Below are 16,178 nucleotides of genomic sequence, written 5' to 3'. Positions count from 1 at the left end.
CAACCTGGCCTTGAACACTTCCAATGGTAGGGTGTCCACAGCTTCTCTGGGCAACCAGTGTCTCATGGTAAAGAATTCTTCCTTATATCTGATCCAAATCTACCCTCTTTCAGTTTAAAACCATTTTCCCTTGTTCTGTCACTGCAGGCCTTGGTAAACAGTCTTTGGCTTTCTTATAAGCCCCCTTTAAGTATTGAAAGGCTGCAATAAGGTCGAGCTGGAGCATTCTCCTCTCCAGGCTGAAGAATCCCAGTTCTTTCAGCCTTTCTTCATGGGAAAGGTGTTCCAGCCCTCTGATCATTTTTCACGGCCCTCTGGGCCTGCTCTAACAGGTCCATGTCTTTCTTTGGCTGGGGGCCCCAGAACTGGATGTTTCCCCTGAGTAAGTTTTGACAGCTGTCTCAGACGTATGCTTATCTTGTCAGCCTGTGCAAAAAGACGGGCATAGTCTTTCTGGGGAAAGAAGAAATGTGAGAGGGGCGCACCCTTATCCCTGTGCACCATTTGGTTAATGCATTTGTTGGAAATGGAGGATAAAATACCAATGGGCATAATAGCCACAAGTTCCAACTGTCAGAGCAGAGAGGTTACAGCACAGGCCTTCCCACAGGAACAGTGGGAGCAAAATTCAGCCCCGCTCTAGCTATTGTTAATGTGGAATTTGGTCAACTTATGAAAGGGGCCCCTATGACATGGTTGCCTGCAAAAGTGGGGGACTCAGTGACCCAGGAGCTGCCTTCCACGTCTCTTAGGCTCAGGTCAGACTGACCCTCCATTACCAAATCTCAATAACAGGTCCAGAGTCCTCCACAGCTTCTTGCCTGTCCCACTGAGCTGCCTGTGCTTGCAAAAGAGCAAATGGGCATTCAAAGCAGGACCTTTGACCCCTTGCTATCACTATATTAGCTCTGCATAAATGCCGGTGTCTCAGATGAGCATCTACCTCATCTTCGGCCTGAGAAAGAGAGAAAGCAGGACAGGTAAGAGCTGAACTCTGTGCTCTGGGTGGTATGGACTTCATGACTGATATATCTAGGACATAAAGAAGTGAGTGGAGATGGTCTTCTGTTTTGCCCCATTTCTTATTACAAGCCAAAGTGTGAGCCCTTCTCTCACTCTATAGCCTGGAATATTGCTGAAATGGAGGAGGGTGGGAGTGCCTGAGGTGACCTGGATGGAGGCTAAGTGATGGATGCTCCATAGGACACTCATAGGAGTCAAGCCCATAGTAGGGATTGCAGAGTTTCAGTGTTGGAAGATACATAACCTTTCCCCGGCTGCCTTCACCCCTACATGTTCTAAAGTAGGTAAGATCACCTCTTCATGCTCTTGGGAAGCAAATTTATTATACCTTTTGTCTAGAGAGGGAGAAACTGGCTCTAGGATTAAAAATCAAGGAAGAGTGGTAACAGAACAACTGCTGCTGGTCAGCAAATCTCTAGTGAATGGAGTGGTAGCTTTTGAAGGTAATCTGTGCACAGAAGGAAATAAAAATGAATAGAAATTTCTTTACCATGGGATAAGAAGGAGTATTGACTTGTAGCTGTCTAGCACAAGATTTAGCAAAGCGTTCACAAGTAACAGACTTGCAGCCTTTTTTGCCATTGTGATTCTTAACACTGCAATGTTTTGTTCATGGTTGCCCTGAGTGATGCAGCCCTCTAATTCAGGGCATAAATCAGTTTTAACTTCTAAACACCTTTTTTAATGCAGCATGTTTGAAAAGCTTGTTTAGATATAAAGTCATCTTTTCAATGGACCAAGTACCAAATTTTCAAATGTTCCTCCAATTCTGGCTTTTTTAATAGACAAAATAAAGGAGAGGGGATGAAACTAAAGTTTGCACTTACTCCCTTTTGAGAACTTGTTCTGTCTGGGCTGCTATCTGCTTTGTTAATCTCAGTGTGGAAAAGACAAGAGAACCTAGCTGGGTAGTTGGATCTTTCCTCAACTAGAGCAAGACAAAATACTCAGATCACTGGGTCACTAAGATGATCATTGTATGTGATGACCTCGCTGGCACAATGTTCTTTAGAGCAATTTACCAAAAAAAAAAAATTCAACAAAAAATGCGACATTATGAATTTTTCAGTTGTAAGTACATGTAGCGGGAACCTATTCTGACCTCTGCCAGTTTTAGTGGTTTGATCATGTGTTGAAACAAGGAAATTTAGCTTTCATATAAAAGAAGTATGTTTAATTGTCTCATATTTCTTGGAGCTCTGAAAGCTATCATTCATTGTGGATATTTGTGATTATACAAATAAAAGGACACCTTCATTTTTCCACTATCTTTTCCTCACTTCTTCAGAGGAAATGCACTGTGATCTTTCCTGTTCTCTTCATTTATTGGTTAGGTTTGTTGCAAAATTCCAGTGTTTAACAGACATGTTTTATTTCTCTGAAAACAAACAAAACATTGTATGGTGATTCCAGCAGGTCTCTTGGTGTAGAGAGTGGAACTGGTGCTGCAAGCCATGCTGCAATCCAGGGCACTGCTGATAGCTCTGATTCTGCTCCTTAGCACCACTCCCCCTGGTAAGTCTGAAAAGCCTTTCTGGCTGCCTGAGACAAGGCTCAGCTCTATGGGTTCTCACTTGCCTTAGAGAAGTCTAACTCATCCATAAAATAGGAGTGAAGCCAAATAACACAGTTTGAGACTATATATATATATATATATATATATACACGTAGTGCTTGCCAGCATGAAACAAGTTGGTAGGGGCTTGGCATGGGTATTGTCTGTACCTGCTGCCATGTAAGGCCTATGACCTAGATGCCCCAGAATGAATGATGAGGTGCTACTGGGTGCTGCTCAAGCAAATTCTGGGGGAGGCTTTGAATCTCAGAATCACAAGTCTCTTCCCACTGTGCCAGGGGGAAGATATCAGAGACACAAGTGACTGGAGAAGCCTCATGGTTTTTTGCCTCCTCTTTCTCAGAAGTGCACTCAAAGTCCATTTTTGAGAGAGACCGTCGTGACTGGTTGGTCATCCCCGATGCAATTGCAGCTTACATCTATGAAACTGTGAACAAGATGTCTCCTAAAGTCGGTCAGTTCTTGGCGGACGCTGCCCAGACTCCAGTAGTTGTTGTGACCAGGTATGGAAAGATCCTCTGTGCTAACACTGCAAGAGCCATGGGTGAAAAGGGAGAGGGAGGAGTGGGAAAAAAGAAGAGATTAATCCAGTGGCTACATGGAGAGATCCAATGGGAAATAAATCAGCAACCAAAGCCTGATGTGACGACAATAGAGGCGGGGTGGGACAATATGGTTTCACGTGGAAGTGCAAGGTCTTCCCAGGGATGCACACTGAACACGACAGTGCCTGTGGGAATAGCAGGTATTGCTCTTTTTATGTGGCTGGGGAGGGAGGGGGCCTCTGGCTGGTGGGGGATCAGCCTGCCTGGAAGGGTGCTGCAGTGCTGTCTGTGAGGAGCTGAGTACTGAAGGTACTGGGAAACACTGCTGTCACCTGATGCAAATCACAGAACTGGCTCTAGCTGTGAATACATATTCCTCAAAGAAGCAGAATGAATTTCCTCCCAAAAGGAAAAACACGATGACCCTAGAGTTACAATTTCACGTAACTCATGGCAAACACATACTGCCTATTCTTGTCTCTGAGGAAAACCCCTTCAGGACTGCTGAGGAGCTTTGCACCCTCAGTGACAGGCAGTGTGATAACTACAGCAGACGGAATTACCCTCACATATTTGTGTATCTTACCACACACACTGTCGTCTCCTGCAGGAACTTCCTCATCAGAGAAACAACTAAACTCAGTATACTGGCTGAACAGCTGATGGAAAAAATAAAGAACCTGTGGTACACAAAAGTCCTAGGCTACTAGCCAAATGAAGACAAGTCAACATTTCCTGATGTGAGCTGGTAACACCCTGCAGTGTCCTTTTTCCCCCTGCCCCTACTACGGACCAAGATCAGTCAATAAGACAGAATCGATGCTCCTCTTAATGCCACTAGAGGGAACCCAGCTTCAAAGACCAAACGATGGAAAGCATCTGCTGAAGTCTCCCCCGAAAAAAATACCCGCAGCTGGGCACGGGGAAGGCAATGAGATTGTAGAGCTCTTCTGTAGCCAAATCCTGAAAATTGATTCCTCCTGAATGGCTTGGCCACCACCCCTCTAATAAAAAAATGTTGGTTGTTACAGTTCCTTAAGTTTCTTGTTTGTATTGACTGTTACAAAATCATACTCACCTCAGCATCCCATTCTGCTGAGAAAGTAGCTGTGATTTGCAGGAAGTTGCAATGCCAACCAACCCTGACTGTTCAGGCACTTCTAACTAAGCTCAGGTTTTTCTTGGGTGGAGGGGGCACTACCAAAGCCCCTTTCAGGGTACCCACAACATGGCAACCGTAACCTCACATTAGGAAAGGCCATGAAATCTAAGTCCTACTGATTGTGCTCCTTGGTTAGGTAAGAAGCAAGCAGGTGCACCTACATCAAGTGTCTGAAGATTTCAGATCACTTGGGAAAACAAGTGCCAGTAAACTGAACTGCCCATCAATCTGAGGACTTTGAAAGTGTGTTTCATCAGCCAACCAGTGAGGCTACAGAATAGCCTTTCAAAAGGAGAAACAAGGGGAAAATTTCTCACTATTTTCAAGATGGAGGGTGACCAGCTTATGAGAGGGGCACCTATGCACAGGACTGTCTGTGAAAACCTGGGAGGTCGTTGTCAGCCCTGTGTAACTGCCTCATCAAAGATGCCCACATTGGATAAAAAAATCCATCTACTTTATAATTAAGCAAGCAGAAACAATTAGGCAATTTGTCTGATATCACAACGGGAGACTGTGGCAGAGGCTAAACAAAAACCCTGCTAGCCTGAGTCACGTGCACATGGGCAGAGCTACTGCTTAGGATCTCCTACAGGTGGCAAAAGGAGATTTGCCTAATAACTGAAAAGCAACACTACTGTCTTTTAAGGTGCATATCCATTTACTTTCCCCTCATTGGGGTCTTATACCTAAATCTTTGTTCTGCTTCAGCATTACCCTTAACTATCTGTAATGGCCCTCACCTGGGGCCCTCATCCATGCACCCAGTGGACCCAGGAGCCACATCTAAGCTCAGGTTCTGGGCACCTAGACCTGTGGCTGCTCCCTGCTCTCTTGGCTTACTGGTGGGTTTCCTTGTGTGGATGCTGGACCTACATTGTAGGTAGCCTCAATCTATCCTTGGCTGTGCTTCCTGGATGGACCTTGGACCTGTGCTGTAGCCTTGCCTCCAGGTCTGCCTCCTGCTGTCCTGTGTGGGCTCCCTGGCATGGCTGATGGACCCTGTCATAGTTACTAGTGACTTTGCACTGGATTTATGCAAAGCATTTGACACTGGCCCCCTTGACATCCTTATCTCTAAATTGGAGAGACACGGATTTGACGGGTGGACCACTCCATGGAGAAGGAATTGGCTGGATGATCACACTCCAAGAGTTGCTACCAAGAGCAATATGTCCCAGTGTTGAGCAGTGAGGAGTGCTGTTTCTCAGGGGTGGGTGTTGGGACCGGCGCTGTTTAACATCTCTGTTGGGGACATGGACAGTGGGATCGAGGCACCCTCAGCAGTTTGCCGATGACACCGAGCTGTGTGGTGCGGAGACACGCTGGAGGGAAGGGATGTGCCATCCAGAGGGACCTGGACAGGCTGGAGAGGGGGGACCATGTGAACCTCATGGAATCCAACAGGGCCAAGGGCAAGGTCCTGCCCATGGGTCGGGGCAATCCCAAGCACAAATACGGGCTGGGGGATGAGAGCAGCCCTGAGGAGAAGGGCCTGGGGGTATCAGTGGATGGAAACTCACTATGAGCCACCAATGTGTGCTCACAGCCCAGAAACCACCTGTGTGCTGGGCTGCACCCAGAGCAATGTGGGCAGCAGGGCGAGGGGGGGGATTCTCCCGCTCTGCTCCGCTCTTGTGAGACCCCCCTGCAGTGCTGTGTCCAGCTCAGGGGCCCCCAACACAAGAAGGACACAGACCTGCTTGAGAGTGTCCAGAGGAGGCCACGAAGATGCTTGGGGGGCTGGAGGCCCTCCCTTGTGAGAACAGGCTGAGAGAGTTGGCGGGTTCAGCTGGAGAAGAGAAGGCTCTGCGGAGACCTTAGAGCGGCCTCCCAGGACTTAAAAGGGGCTACAGGAAAGGTGGGGAGGGACTCGATCAGGGTTGTAGGAATAGGATGAGGATAACAGTTTTAAACTGACAGAAGGGAGCTTTAGATTAGATATAAGGAAAAAAATCTTTCCTGTGCAGGTGGTGAGGCACTGGCACAGGCTGCCCAGAGAAGCTGTGGCTGCCCACTCCCTGGCAGTGTTCAAGGCCAGGTTGGACAGGACTTTGGGCAACCTGGGCTAGTGGAAGGTGTCCCTGTCCATGGCAGGGGGGTTGCAACTAGATGATCTTTAAGGTCCCTTCCAACCCAAACCATTCTGTGGTTCTATGATACTACCTTGCCTCTGCTTGGGTACAGTGGGACTGTGACATGACCTGTGCTGTGGTCTCTGCTGGCTCCTGGCTTGCCCTCCCTCTTGGAATATCCCAGCTCTTGCTGCCCCCTGACTCTATTTCTAGCTTATCAGGTAATTAACAATCGAGTAGGGGAAGCAGGAAAAGCAGAGAAGCCCAAGGAGGAATTGGGGATGTCAGTGTTTGGCCCTTCCCATGGAGGTGTGCAAGAGAGCAAAGGGAGAGATGGGGGGTGACAGGGACAAGGGTGAGGCAGTAAAGTTTGAAGGAAATAAAAGAATCAGCAGCTGTTGCTCTGAAACCTGAATGTATTTCCTCAAGGCTATCGCTTCCCCTCCCACTCCCCACCTGGGTTTAACTATGGAAATTACACAAATAACTGGCAAAAGCCTAGCTAACAGATTAAGGTTATACTTCATCTGGTATTTTTGTGCCAACATCCACTAGCATTGGTGAGAGAACTGCCCTGACCCCAGGTACACAGTTCCAGGCCTTTACTTTAACTTATTCTCCACATTTTACAACAGTATTTGACGATCTCAGGAGAGCAGGCTTTGCCATTTTTGAGCTTCAGTACTCCTATTGCTTGGGCAGCTATGGGGGTGGGAGAAGAATGCCCTAAGCTAAGAGAAAGGCTCTTTCTCCAGCCTGAAGTGCTGGGTACTGAAAATGTGTGTGTCCACTTTCTTTCTCCATGATCTGAAGGAGTTACCTCCAGCAGTGCTTGATTCTCCAAAGCTTCCTACTGCCCCAGTCTGAATTTAATCTTCCAGGATCTTTTCTACTGAGAACAGTTTGCTTCAGTACAACCGTGAACATGTAGCTGTTGTCCTGTTGGAGCAATTTGGTAGGCTATCAAATTGCTCAAATTCACAGAAATTAGTTGCCTATGTTTTGGGGTTGGTTATTTCAGTGTTTTGTTTTGGTTTTATAATTATCAGTCAGATGAGCTATCAACATAAACTTGCACTTATCATTTGCCTGGAATAAAAAAAATCTCATTTTGCAGTTTCTGTGTCTCAACAGCTGCTTGGTACCATGTGCAATCAGAATGAAATGAGTGTTCCCATGCAGAGGAGCAAGTTCTTCCATCTCCAGCTGCCACACCACTTCTGCAGAGCTCTTTTGCAGATTTCTTTATTGCTGCCAGGTTTTGCTTAGACTATCTGTGCTTCCCTAGTCACAATGAATGTGCACATTTAGAAGAAGGTTTAGAAAAGTGCAGTTTGGGCTGATAAGAGAGTTTGCCACATGAAAAAGCCAGAAACTTCATCTTTCTCTGCTACAGAGACAATTTTCTACCTGCTTGTTTTGCATATGTCTGCTCAATCTTTCTTTTGTCCCAAATATAACCTTTGTGGGAGAAGCCCTGCAGCTTAAATCCCACCTTGCCCCAAGGAATAATTCAGCATTCTGAGTTTTCTCAGGATAGAGGTTGTTCTTTTGGCACTATTTCCTTCTGAAAGAGTGGAAGTCATGAGTCATATGAAAGACCCTGAATGTGCCTTTAAGAGTTTGGTGTCCTGGAAATCGTTGCTTCAGCCTTTTCATTTTATTTGTATGCACTGCCAAAAAGGGTAGGAAAAAGGTTGGAAAGTGTAGGGGGCTCATGTTGTATTTAGAGCCTGTTGTGTGGCTTCATCAGTGCAATACAGCAGCATTCCTGTATTGCATCACTGCACAGCTGGAGCAGTACAAATTCCATGCTAAAACTTAACAAAGTTTTGATATTTTGTTAAAGGCACTTAATTATAACCCTTTTGTTCTTCTGCAACGTAACCTCCAGAAAATCCGAGCCAGCCACATGCTGATTAGCTGTCTAATATCTGACTAATTTTAGTATACAGGCAAAACTGAATCAGCTCATAGATCTCTGTACTGAATCTCCCGATCATGTAGGTATCTATGCTTTTTTACGATTTAAAAGAAGTAAACAGAAGACCTTCCAGATGGTTAATCTGCTGTACAATCTACAAAAGAGAGCAACCTACAAAGAGCAATAGAGACAATCTCCCAGTGCCACTTCTGACCCTGATGTTACTGGCACCACTCTTTAGTGAGTTCCTTAAAGGCAGAAACCAGCAGCGGAGGCAGCATTCAGGCTAGGATCAAGTAGTAAAAAAAGCATTTCATCCCAAAAGGAATCCTGGGTCAAATTCATGGGACAGGTAATGAGAGGACCGTACGTTTTACTCTCAGAGTTAAAATATTTTACATCTACTTCCTCTTTTCAGAGGAAATTAACTTAATCTGTAATTTCTTTGTAAAATAGGGATGGAAATCACTTACTAAGTGGTCTCTGTGGAAGTTCACTGAGTGCTTCAAGATCCGTGGAGAGGCTTCGTAAGTGGAGTGTTCATTTTGATGAGATTCATGTCACAGAAACTTTCTCTGTGAGTAAGCATCATTCATTTGGCAGCTTTGAGAAAGCTTGTGGTGTAACTGGTTCAACTGAGTCCATTGAGATGAAATCTTAAGAAACATCAGTTTTCTGTTGTTTCTGAGATGGATTAATAACACCTCCTATGTTCCTGATTTCTGAAAAACCACACTTTTTCAAAAATTATTTATTATGGTGAACGACACCGTTTTCAGTGACTCAGAGTGTTGATGGCACAGAATGGTTTAGCTTTTACACTTTCCCCTCACCTCACTTTTAACAGAAAAATAATTAATTAATGCTAACGCACACACACCTGTGCTGCTGTGGGCCGTGGTGGCTATCATTGTCAACAAAGAACTCAAGTCCTTCAGTAGCAGAAACCCCAATGCGAGATGTTTTGTTCCTCCAAAGAAGAGATGGTGAGGACTGGAAAACGTCACATAAAATATTTGAAATTTATGGCTGGTAGTCACACTTGGAGACTGTGATTTCCCCTACACACACGCACATTTATTTCCACGTGAAGGTATTTTTTGTGCTCTGGTGAGGGCAGTGCACGGCTGTACAGGCAAGGGCCAGAGAGGTGAGGCCGCCGCCATGAGGGGAGCGGACAGAGATGGCGGCCGTGCCATGAGGCACAGAGCTGCCAGGGCCTTCAGTCAAGAGGGTTCTGCGCTTTCCACGGACTTTTAGCAAAGCAGCTTTTTCCAATTTTAAAAAGTAAACACCATAATCACAAACGCTCTCTGTGTGTGTGATGTGGTAAAACAGGCACCTGGAAAAAGCAGGTGGCTCCAGGTGAGGCCCCGCGGCGGCCGCTCTCCACCGGCCACCGCCTGGCGAGGGCAGGAGAATCACTTCAGGCGGGGTGTTTGGGAGACCCCCTGGGGCGAGGAGAGTGAAGGCGGCCGGTCGGAGGGTTGTGCCGTGTCGTGGCTGCTGACAGCAAGACTTGCGTGCCAGGCGAGGCGGCAGAGATCACTCAGCGTCTGTCTCCCTTTCGCTCACCCCGCCGCCGCGGCGAGCACTGACTCAGAGTAGCGCCGCCGCCGCCACCCGCTTCGCACGCGATGCCGCCGGCTTTCCCCCATCACCAAAAATAATAATAAAAAAAGCAACAACCCACCCCCGTCTCGCTCCCGGCCCCACTCCTGCCGCACTCCCGCTCTGCTCGGGGCCGGGGCGGCGGCACGGCCGAGAGCGGCCTGGCACGAAGGTAGGCTCGGGCGGCGGGGGCAGCGGGAGCGCTGGGACGCATCCCCCCCTCCTCAAATTTACTTAAGTATTTGGGGGGGCTAGTAGTTTTTGGAAAGCCAAGACACACACACACCCCCGCGCCGGGCCCGCACCGGGGAGCTCGGGCAGGCGCCGCAGGGCTTGGCCAGCACCGGGGTCCTGCTGCAGGCCCCGGGCACCGGGGGCCACAAACCCTGCCTGGGAAGGCCAGGGGGGTCCCCAGCCCCAAGCTTGAGGGGGGCAGGAGTCGGGCAGAGGTGGCTGTAAGAAGGGAGGAGCGGATTTAGAGCCATAAACCCACTTTTTGATGTGGCTGGGACAGGCACATCGCTCCCTCCTGGCCAGTGAGGGCCCAGCCAGGGATCCCTGGAAGGGTGTTTTGGCACGGGCCGAGGTGGGGTTGAGAGGCTGCGGCTGGGCGGTGTTGGGTGGGGAGGGTTTGAATGTTCTTTCTGTAATATGTAGAAAGACCGTTTTTCACACACGTTTGACTGCTTACATGCATGCTTTATTACTGAGGTGGGAGTCCCTGTTACTTGGGTGCTTTGCAGACGTTAGTTTTTGGTGGGTAGTGAGGGCATGCCAAATCAAATGATGCCATATTACAGAATTACTCTTTACACTTTGATTTTGGGGGTGATAGTGCACTAGGTTACATATCAAAAAATGCTTTAAGGAACATTTCTGCTTCTGCTATTCATAAACATAGAAGATTCCAACACAAATGAACAGAAGCTACAGAGGAATGAAAGGAACCTGAAAGGAAGCTGCAGAGAGCTGGGGATGAGCCTCTTTAATCTAGTAGTAAGCGATAGGACAAGAGGCAATGGCCTCAAGTTGCGCCAGGGAAAGTTTACACTGGATGTCAGGAATTATTTCTTTACAGAAGGGGTTGTTGGGCGTTGGAATGGACTGCCCAGGGAGATTGTGGAGTCCCCATCCCTGGAGGTGTTTAAGAGTAGGGTCGATTTAGCACTTAAGTATTTGGTGTAGTTGGGAACTGTCAGTGCTAGGTGAACGGCTGGACTAGATGATCTTCAAGGTCCTTTCCAACCTAGGTGATTCTGGGATTCTGTGAAATGCAAGCTAACTGTCTTGATGGTAGCTGTGATTGATAAAACTGCTGTATTAAAGCTTCCCGTTGCCATAAACGTGGCGTTTGTGTGCCACATCATCAAGTACCGTCCATGTATCATGGGAGATGCACTGATGTGCTCACTGCTGTGCCAGCAGGGTATCTGGAAATGGTTTATAAGATAAGTTGCTATCAACCCCGAGTTGCACTGATTACTGAAGATCTTAACAGAATAAATATTTACAAGTACAGCTGTGATACAGGTCAGTGAAGAGTGCTGATTTTTTTATTTTCACAGCTTCATATCTCCAGGCTTACAGTAGTGTCCTTGTTAAACAGGCTCACATATTGGGTTTGAGGCTGCTTTATTCAGAGTCCACTTAAGAGGTGAAAGCTGCAGGTGCAAGAGAAAATGTGTAATTCGGTGTTTGAAAACAAGTGGATTAAGTTCTCTGTTTAGAACAACCACTTCAAGATTATTCTTTTTCCTAATTGTAACATTTTCTCTTCTCTCCAAAGGTTCCTTTGTCTCTTGCCTTTCTCTGGGGTGATGATGTTAAAAGCCCTTCTCATGGAGGATCACTGCCTTTGGAGTGGACTAGACCCTCCCAGGTAACCTTCCCCGCAGAGACGTCTTCAAAATGGTGTGCTTGGGTCAGCTTTGCTGCTCACAGAGTGCAGCAAAGAGCCAGCGTGGCTGCATGATCTGCAGGACTAATCTGTTTTCAGTTGTGGTCAGTCAAACACAAAGGTCTTTTTTTAAAAGGAAAAAAAAATTCCACACAAATGAAACGTTGGTAATAGTTGCAGGGCATTTTATCCTTAGTTTAATACTGTCTTTTGTCAGTTAAACTACCACTGTAGCTGTTAGCTAATTCAGCATTTTAGGTTTCCTGTGCTGCTGAGCTGCTTTGCTTGGTGTGAAAGTGGGGTCTCCTATTTTTCCTTTTTTTGTGTTAAAAATGGTTGGAGTTACATACCTATACAGCTATTTTAGCAATTTACATAACTTATTAAGTCTCTTTTGACAGGTAAAAGCTTGCAGTGATTTTTAGATTTAAAAGGAGCTTTTAGTATTCTGATAATAAGATTGGCCTGATAGAAGTCATATTTTGTAAAAACAACTCTGGTAGATATTGCTAGAAGGAGAGAATGATAATTTTATTTAGAATTATCCATTTTCCCAAATAGTACTTTGATACCTCAGAAAAATAAAGATCTGCTATATTAAATCAATGCACACACATACATGACATGTAATACTTTAATATTTATTAAGAAGCAATGCTTCATGCAAAATAGTCATTCACCAGATTAACTTCTGTATTTGTAAAAACATCCTTTGCCCATATAAACTCTGTCCTTCCTCTGAGGACTTCTTATTAGTAGCTAAGTTTAAAAATTTTCCACTTCAATATTATCATGGAGGGTGCACTGGGTGACTGAATGAGGGAGAAAAAGAAGTATTTCTGTATTGAATTGACTCGGTGTAAGTCAGTAATTTTTGCCAGCTCATGTGCAGTGTTAGAAATACGCTGCAGGCAATTGTCATCTGTCAACCTGGAGAAAAATGCTTGTGGCAAAAGACAAAAGACAAGAATACCAGGGCACTGTTACAAGTCTTTTGGGTGACTTGTTGACAGCTATCCACCACAGAGGGCTGACAAGTAGTGCAGACATTCTAACTCATGTTATGTCACAACACATAAAACCAAAATACGGAGCATGAATGCAGAAAGTTCTTCAGTACTCCACAAGCACTTGCTCCCACATGGTTTATGATTGACTCCTTTGAATGAGTAAACCACAGACCTGACTTAAATAACTGAGTAAATCAAAAACCTGTTTTTGAAGCATCTAAACTGGTATGTGGGAGCGTGTCCATTCCCTGAGTGAACTGACAATTTGGTGATGCTAATAATCCTCAAAGCCCATCAGCTTTCTTTTTAAATGTTTTGTTTCTCCTCCTGTTTGCAAGGAAAGCATGTGGTTAATGGGTAAACCTACAAGTTCAAAATCAATTAAAAGGATCCTCTGAATATATTTGCATGGCATCTCATGACTTTCAGTGAATTCTGAGGATAAATGATGGACTACCCTTATAGTTTTTGACAGATACATGTCAAGGATCATCTATATGTACTTTCTATTAGTGACCTAGATGATCACCTGAGGTCTCCTCCAGCTGTGCTGCACTGGTAATGCCACTTGTGTTAAAGCATGAGTCAGAATACAAGTTTACTTTCTTAAAATAAAAAGGAAGAAGGTTGCATGTCACTATTTGTCCTTTCTGTGAACACGAGACACTCTATGTCAAAACTCAGTGGTAACAGCTCTAAGCAGACACCTCAGCCTTTGTGGTTTTACACTACAATTCATCCCCTTCACTCTGTGTGTGTTTCACACACACTAATCGAATCATGCCCATTGTGTGGCAGGAGCCCTTGGTTTGTTTTTCTGTCTGATAAAAATGGGGAGATTTCCATGCAAATGCTGAATTCAGCATAAGATGAACTGACAGTTGTTTTTTGTTGTTTTAGTTTAATTGCAAGACTGAAAATATATACTTTGTTCTTTGTTCACTATGTGCAGCATTTTGGAAATCCTGTTTTTGTTGTAATCTTCCTTTTTCGCTTCCTCTGGACCTTTTCACAAGACTTGATTTAGGGCACATGCTTTCCTATCTGGTCTTAAGGTAAATACAGAATGTTTTTTAAATTTTGGGGTTTTCCTTTTTCTGAGTCTCTTAGCCTCACTCTTCACCTCTGACTTTCAAGTATGGCTGAAGTGGGCACTGTCTGGGTACATGGCCTAGGGATGCATCCAGGGGTAGAGCAGCACATTAGCTGTAGCCCCACTGCCTGTTTTGCCTGTGCCAGAGCCCTGGAGAGCCAGGCCTGTGGCTGACTGCTGCGGGAGGGCTGGGTGTGCAGGGATGGAGATGCTGCTGGGGAAGGATGGCCTTCCAGCAAGCAGAGTGGCAAGCTTGCCTTCCTGGGGCTCACTCCCTCCAGCACCCTCCCAGCTGGGTCCCCTTCCATGGCAGAAACCTTGTCCCACCCTGAACCTCACGCTTGAGGGTGGCAGGCTTGGTTTTAGCCATGTGAGTTAGGACACCCAAGCTACTTTTGTTTGACTGGTTCACAGCTGGAGAAATGCCAGCATGCACTTCGGTGCCAGCTTGCAACCCAGCCATACAGTCTCAGTCCCCTGAGGCTTGTTCATCCCGTATTGATATTCCCATCTTTGCTGTCCTTGCCTGTGACCACTACATTTGCAAATGAAATCTAAACCAGACACAAACTGCAGAGGGATCTACCCTTTCCTCGGGGGAGATCCCTGTGTCTGACATTGCTCTCTCACAGTGAGGGCTCACCTTCTTAAAAGAGAAGAGAAGAGCATGTGAGCCTTAGCAGAGAACACAGGTGCCTAAATTGGTGTGATCTTGCCCTACACTTTATCCAAGTTTTATCCAAATTGCTTCAAGGAAATTTAAGGAAGGTGCAGCTAATAGTATCAGGAAATGTAGTCCAGCAGCACAGCTGGGAGCATCTGTTCAGATGGTTCCTCTCTATATGGATGAGTGAGGCCATGTAATTATAGGAGTTTTATGGATCTTCAGACTTCTTGGAGGTGAATCATTAGCATGAACTCTGAAAGAGGGCACACAAATCCATCTGGGTTCATTACTGGGGAGGCAGTCTGTTGGTTAGGTTTTCAGTCTTCTCATTCAGCCCCAACTCTCTTGAAGTTAATCATATAAAACTCCAGTTGATTTCAATGAAAACAGCAGTTTCCTCACTGACTTTAATTGGTGTTTATTTGGGTGACAGTGGTAGTGGTATAGGTAAGGACCTATAAGCATCATTAGTTGAGTTGCACGGGTTCTTAAAAATTGAAATAGTAGGAGGGTTACATCTCCTTTCGAGTCAGCAGGGAGTTGAGACATTTTTAATAGCCTCAGGATAGTTGGAGCCTCTGAAGTGGCCATGCAAATGTGAGTGTGCCACAGCACCACTGATTCATGCTGCCAAAATATTGTCCCTAGAAGCTGTCGGATTATAAGGTTGTTCAAGGTTTCTCTAGTTAGATCTAGTCTGTTTTTGATGCAGCAACTCTGCTCTGAAATGTTCTCTCTTCTCAAGTGTCTCATGGGTACCTTGGTTTAGAACATTTCATATCCGCCGTATACTTTATCCTACTCTTGCCAAAAAAAAAAAAAAAAAAAGAAAAGGGTGCTCTGCAGGCCTCTCGTTGCCTTTATACTCTTGATTTTTCCCTGGGCTTTTTTATCTCTCCTGTCGAGATACCCACATGGGTTTTTCAATTACTTGAGTATACCTAAGTGGTCTGAAGTACCATGTTCTTGCCTAGAAATCAGAATATCTGGCATCTTATCTACAGCTGAGCTGCTGTGAGATCTTGGGCATGCCATTGCACTTTCCAGGGCATTTGTCTGCCCTCTCTTTGCTTCTTAGCACCTCTCCATCCATAATGTCCTGGTTGGTTAGGAGAGTGGGCATTTATATACATATATGTTTCTTGAAAGCCATCAAGCTTCTACTCTTACCTGCAGCATTTCCTTAGGTGGCGTGATTGCACCCATGGTGGTAACTACCACAGGGTTCAAAGCTATGCAAAACAGAATATGCACCTCTCCCCCTCCTGTCTTTTTTTTTTTTTAATCTTTTTGTAATGGTTTGAGTGTTTTGCTGTGTCTGAGGCGTGGGTAGATATTTCTGTGGTTCCCAGAGGTGGGAGGGTGAGGAGTGGGTGACAGGGGAAATGGGTGGTGTGGTCATGCAGGTGTGTAGAGGGAAGTCAAGTGAGTGGTCAAGTTAGGTGCATGGCACTATATAGTTCAAATATTTGCTGTGTATTTATTTATACATGGGGTTCCTCAGTGGAAAAACTGCTTTTTGCCTTTTAACTCTGACTTTCTGGTCATTTTGCATACCAGTTTTAAAGCTAGACTGAAATTTTGGATTGATTTAA

At 45.6% G+C, this 16,178-nt stretch overlaps 1 protein-coding gene across 1 annotated transcript; it reads left to right on the top strand.

Moving 5' to 3' along the window:
• Positions 1–2,423: 2,423 nt before the first annotated feature.
• LOC141971024 (apovitellenin-1) lies at positions 2,424–3,854 on the top strand. Its single transcript, XM_074928086.1, has 3 exons — positions 2,424–2,538; positions 2,943–3,102; positions 3,755–3,854. Exons 1-3 carry the CDS (start codon positions 2,478–2,480, stop codon positions 3,852–3,854), a joined length of 321 nt encoding a protein of 106 aa, XP_074784187.1. The 5' UTR covers positions 2,424–2,477.
• The last annotated feature ends 12,324 nt before the right edge of the window (positions 3,855–16,178 follow it).

The sequence above is a fragment of the Athene noctua genome, chromosome 1 (assembly GCF_965140245.1).
Source record: "Athene noctua chromosome 1, bAthNoc1.hap1.1, whole genome shotgun sequence".
Lineage (NCBI taxonomy): Eukaryota > Metazoa > Chordata > Aves > Strigiformes > Strigidae > Athene > Athene noctua.
Note: the sequence above shows the minus strand (reverse complement) of the source record. Positions and strands in the feature narration are given on the sequence as shown.

Bases quoted from the DNA above. Each gene is read 5' to 3' on its own strand.
- LOC141971024 (XM_074928086.1), top strand. From the start codon at position 2,478: ATGCTGCAATCCAGGGCACTGCTGATAGCTCTGATTCTGCTCCTTAGC. The intron at 2,539-2,942 runs GTAAGTCTGAAA...CCTCTTTCTCAG, and splicing joins CCTTAGCACCACTCCCCCTG to AAGTGCACTCAAAGTCCATT. The intron at 3,103-3,754 runs GTATGGAAAGAT...CGTCTCCTGCAG, and splicing joins CCAGTAGTTGTTGTGACCAG to GAACTTCCTCATCAGAGAAA.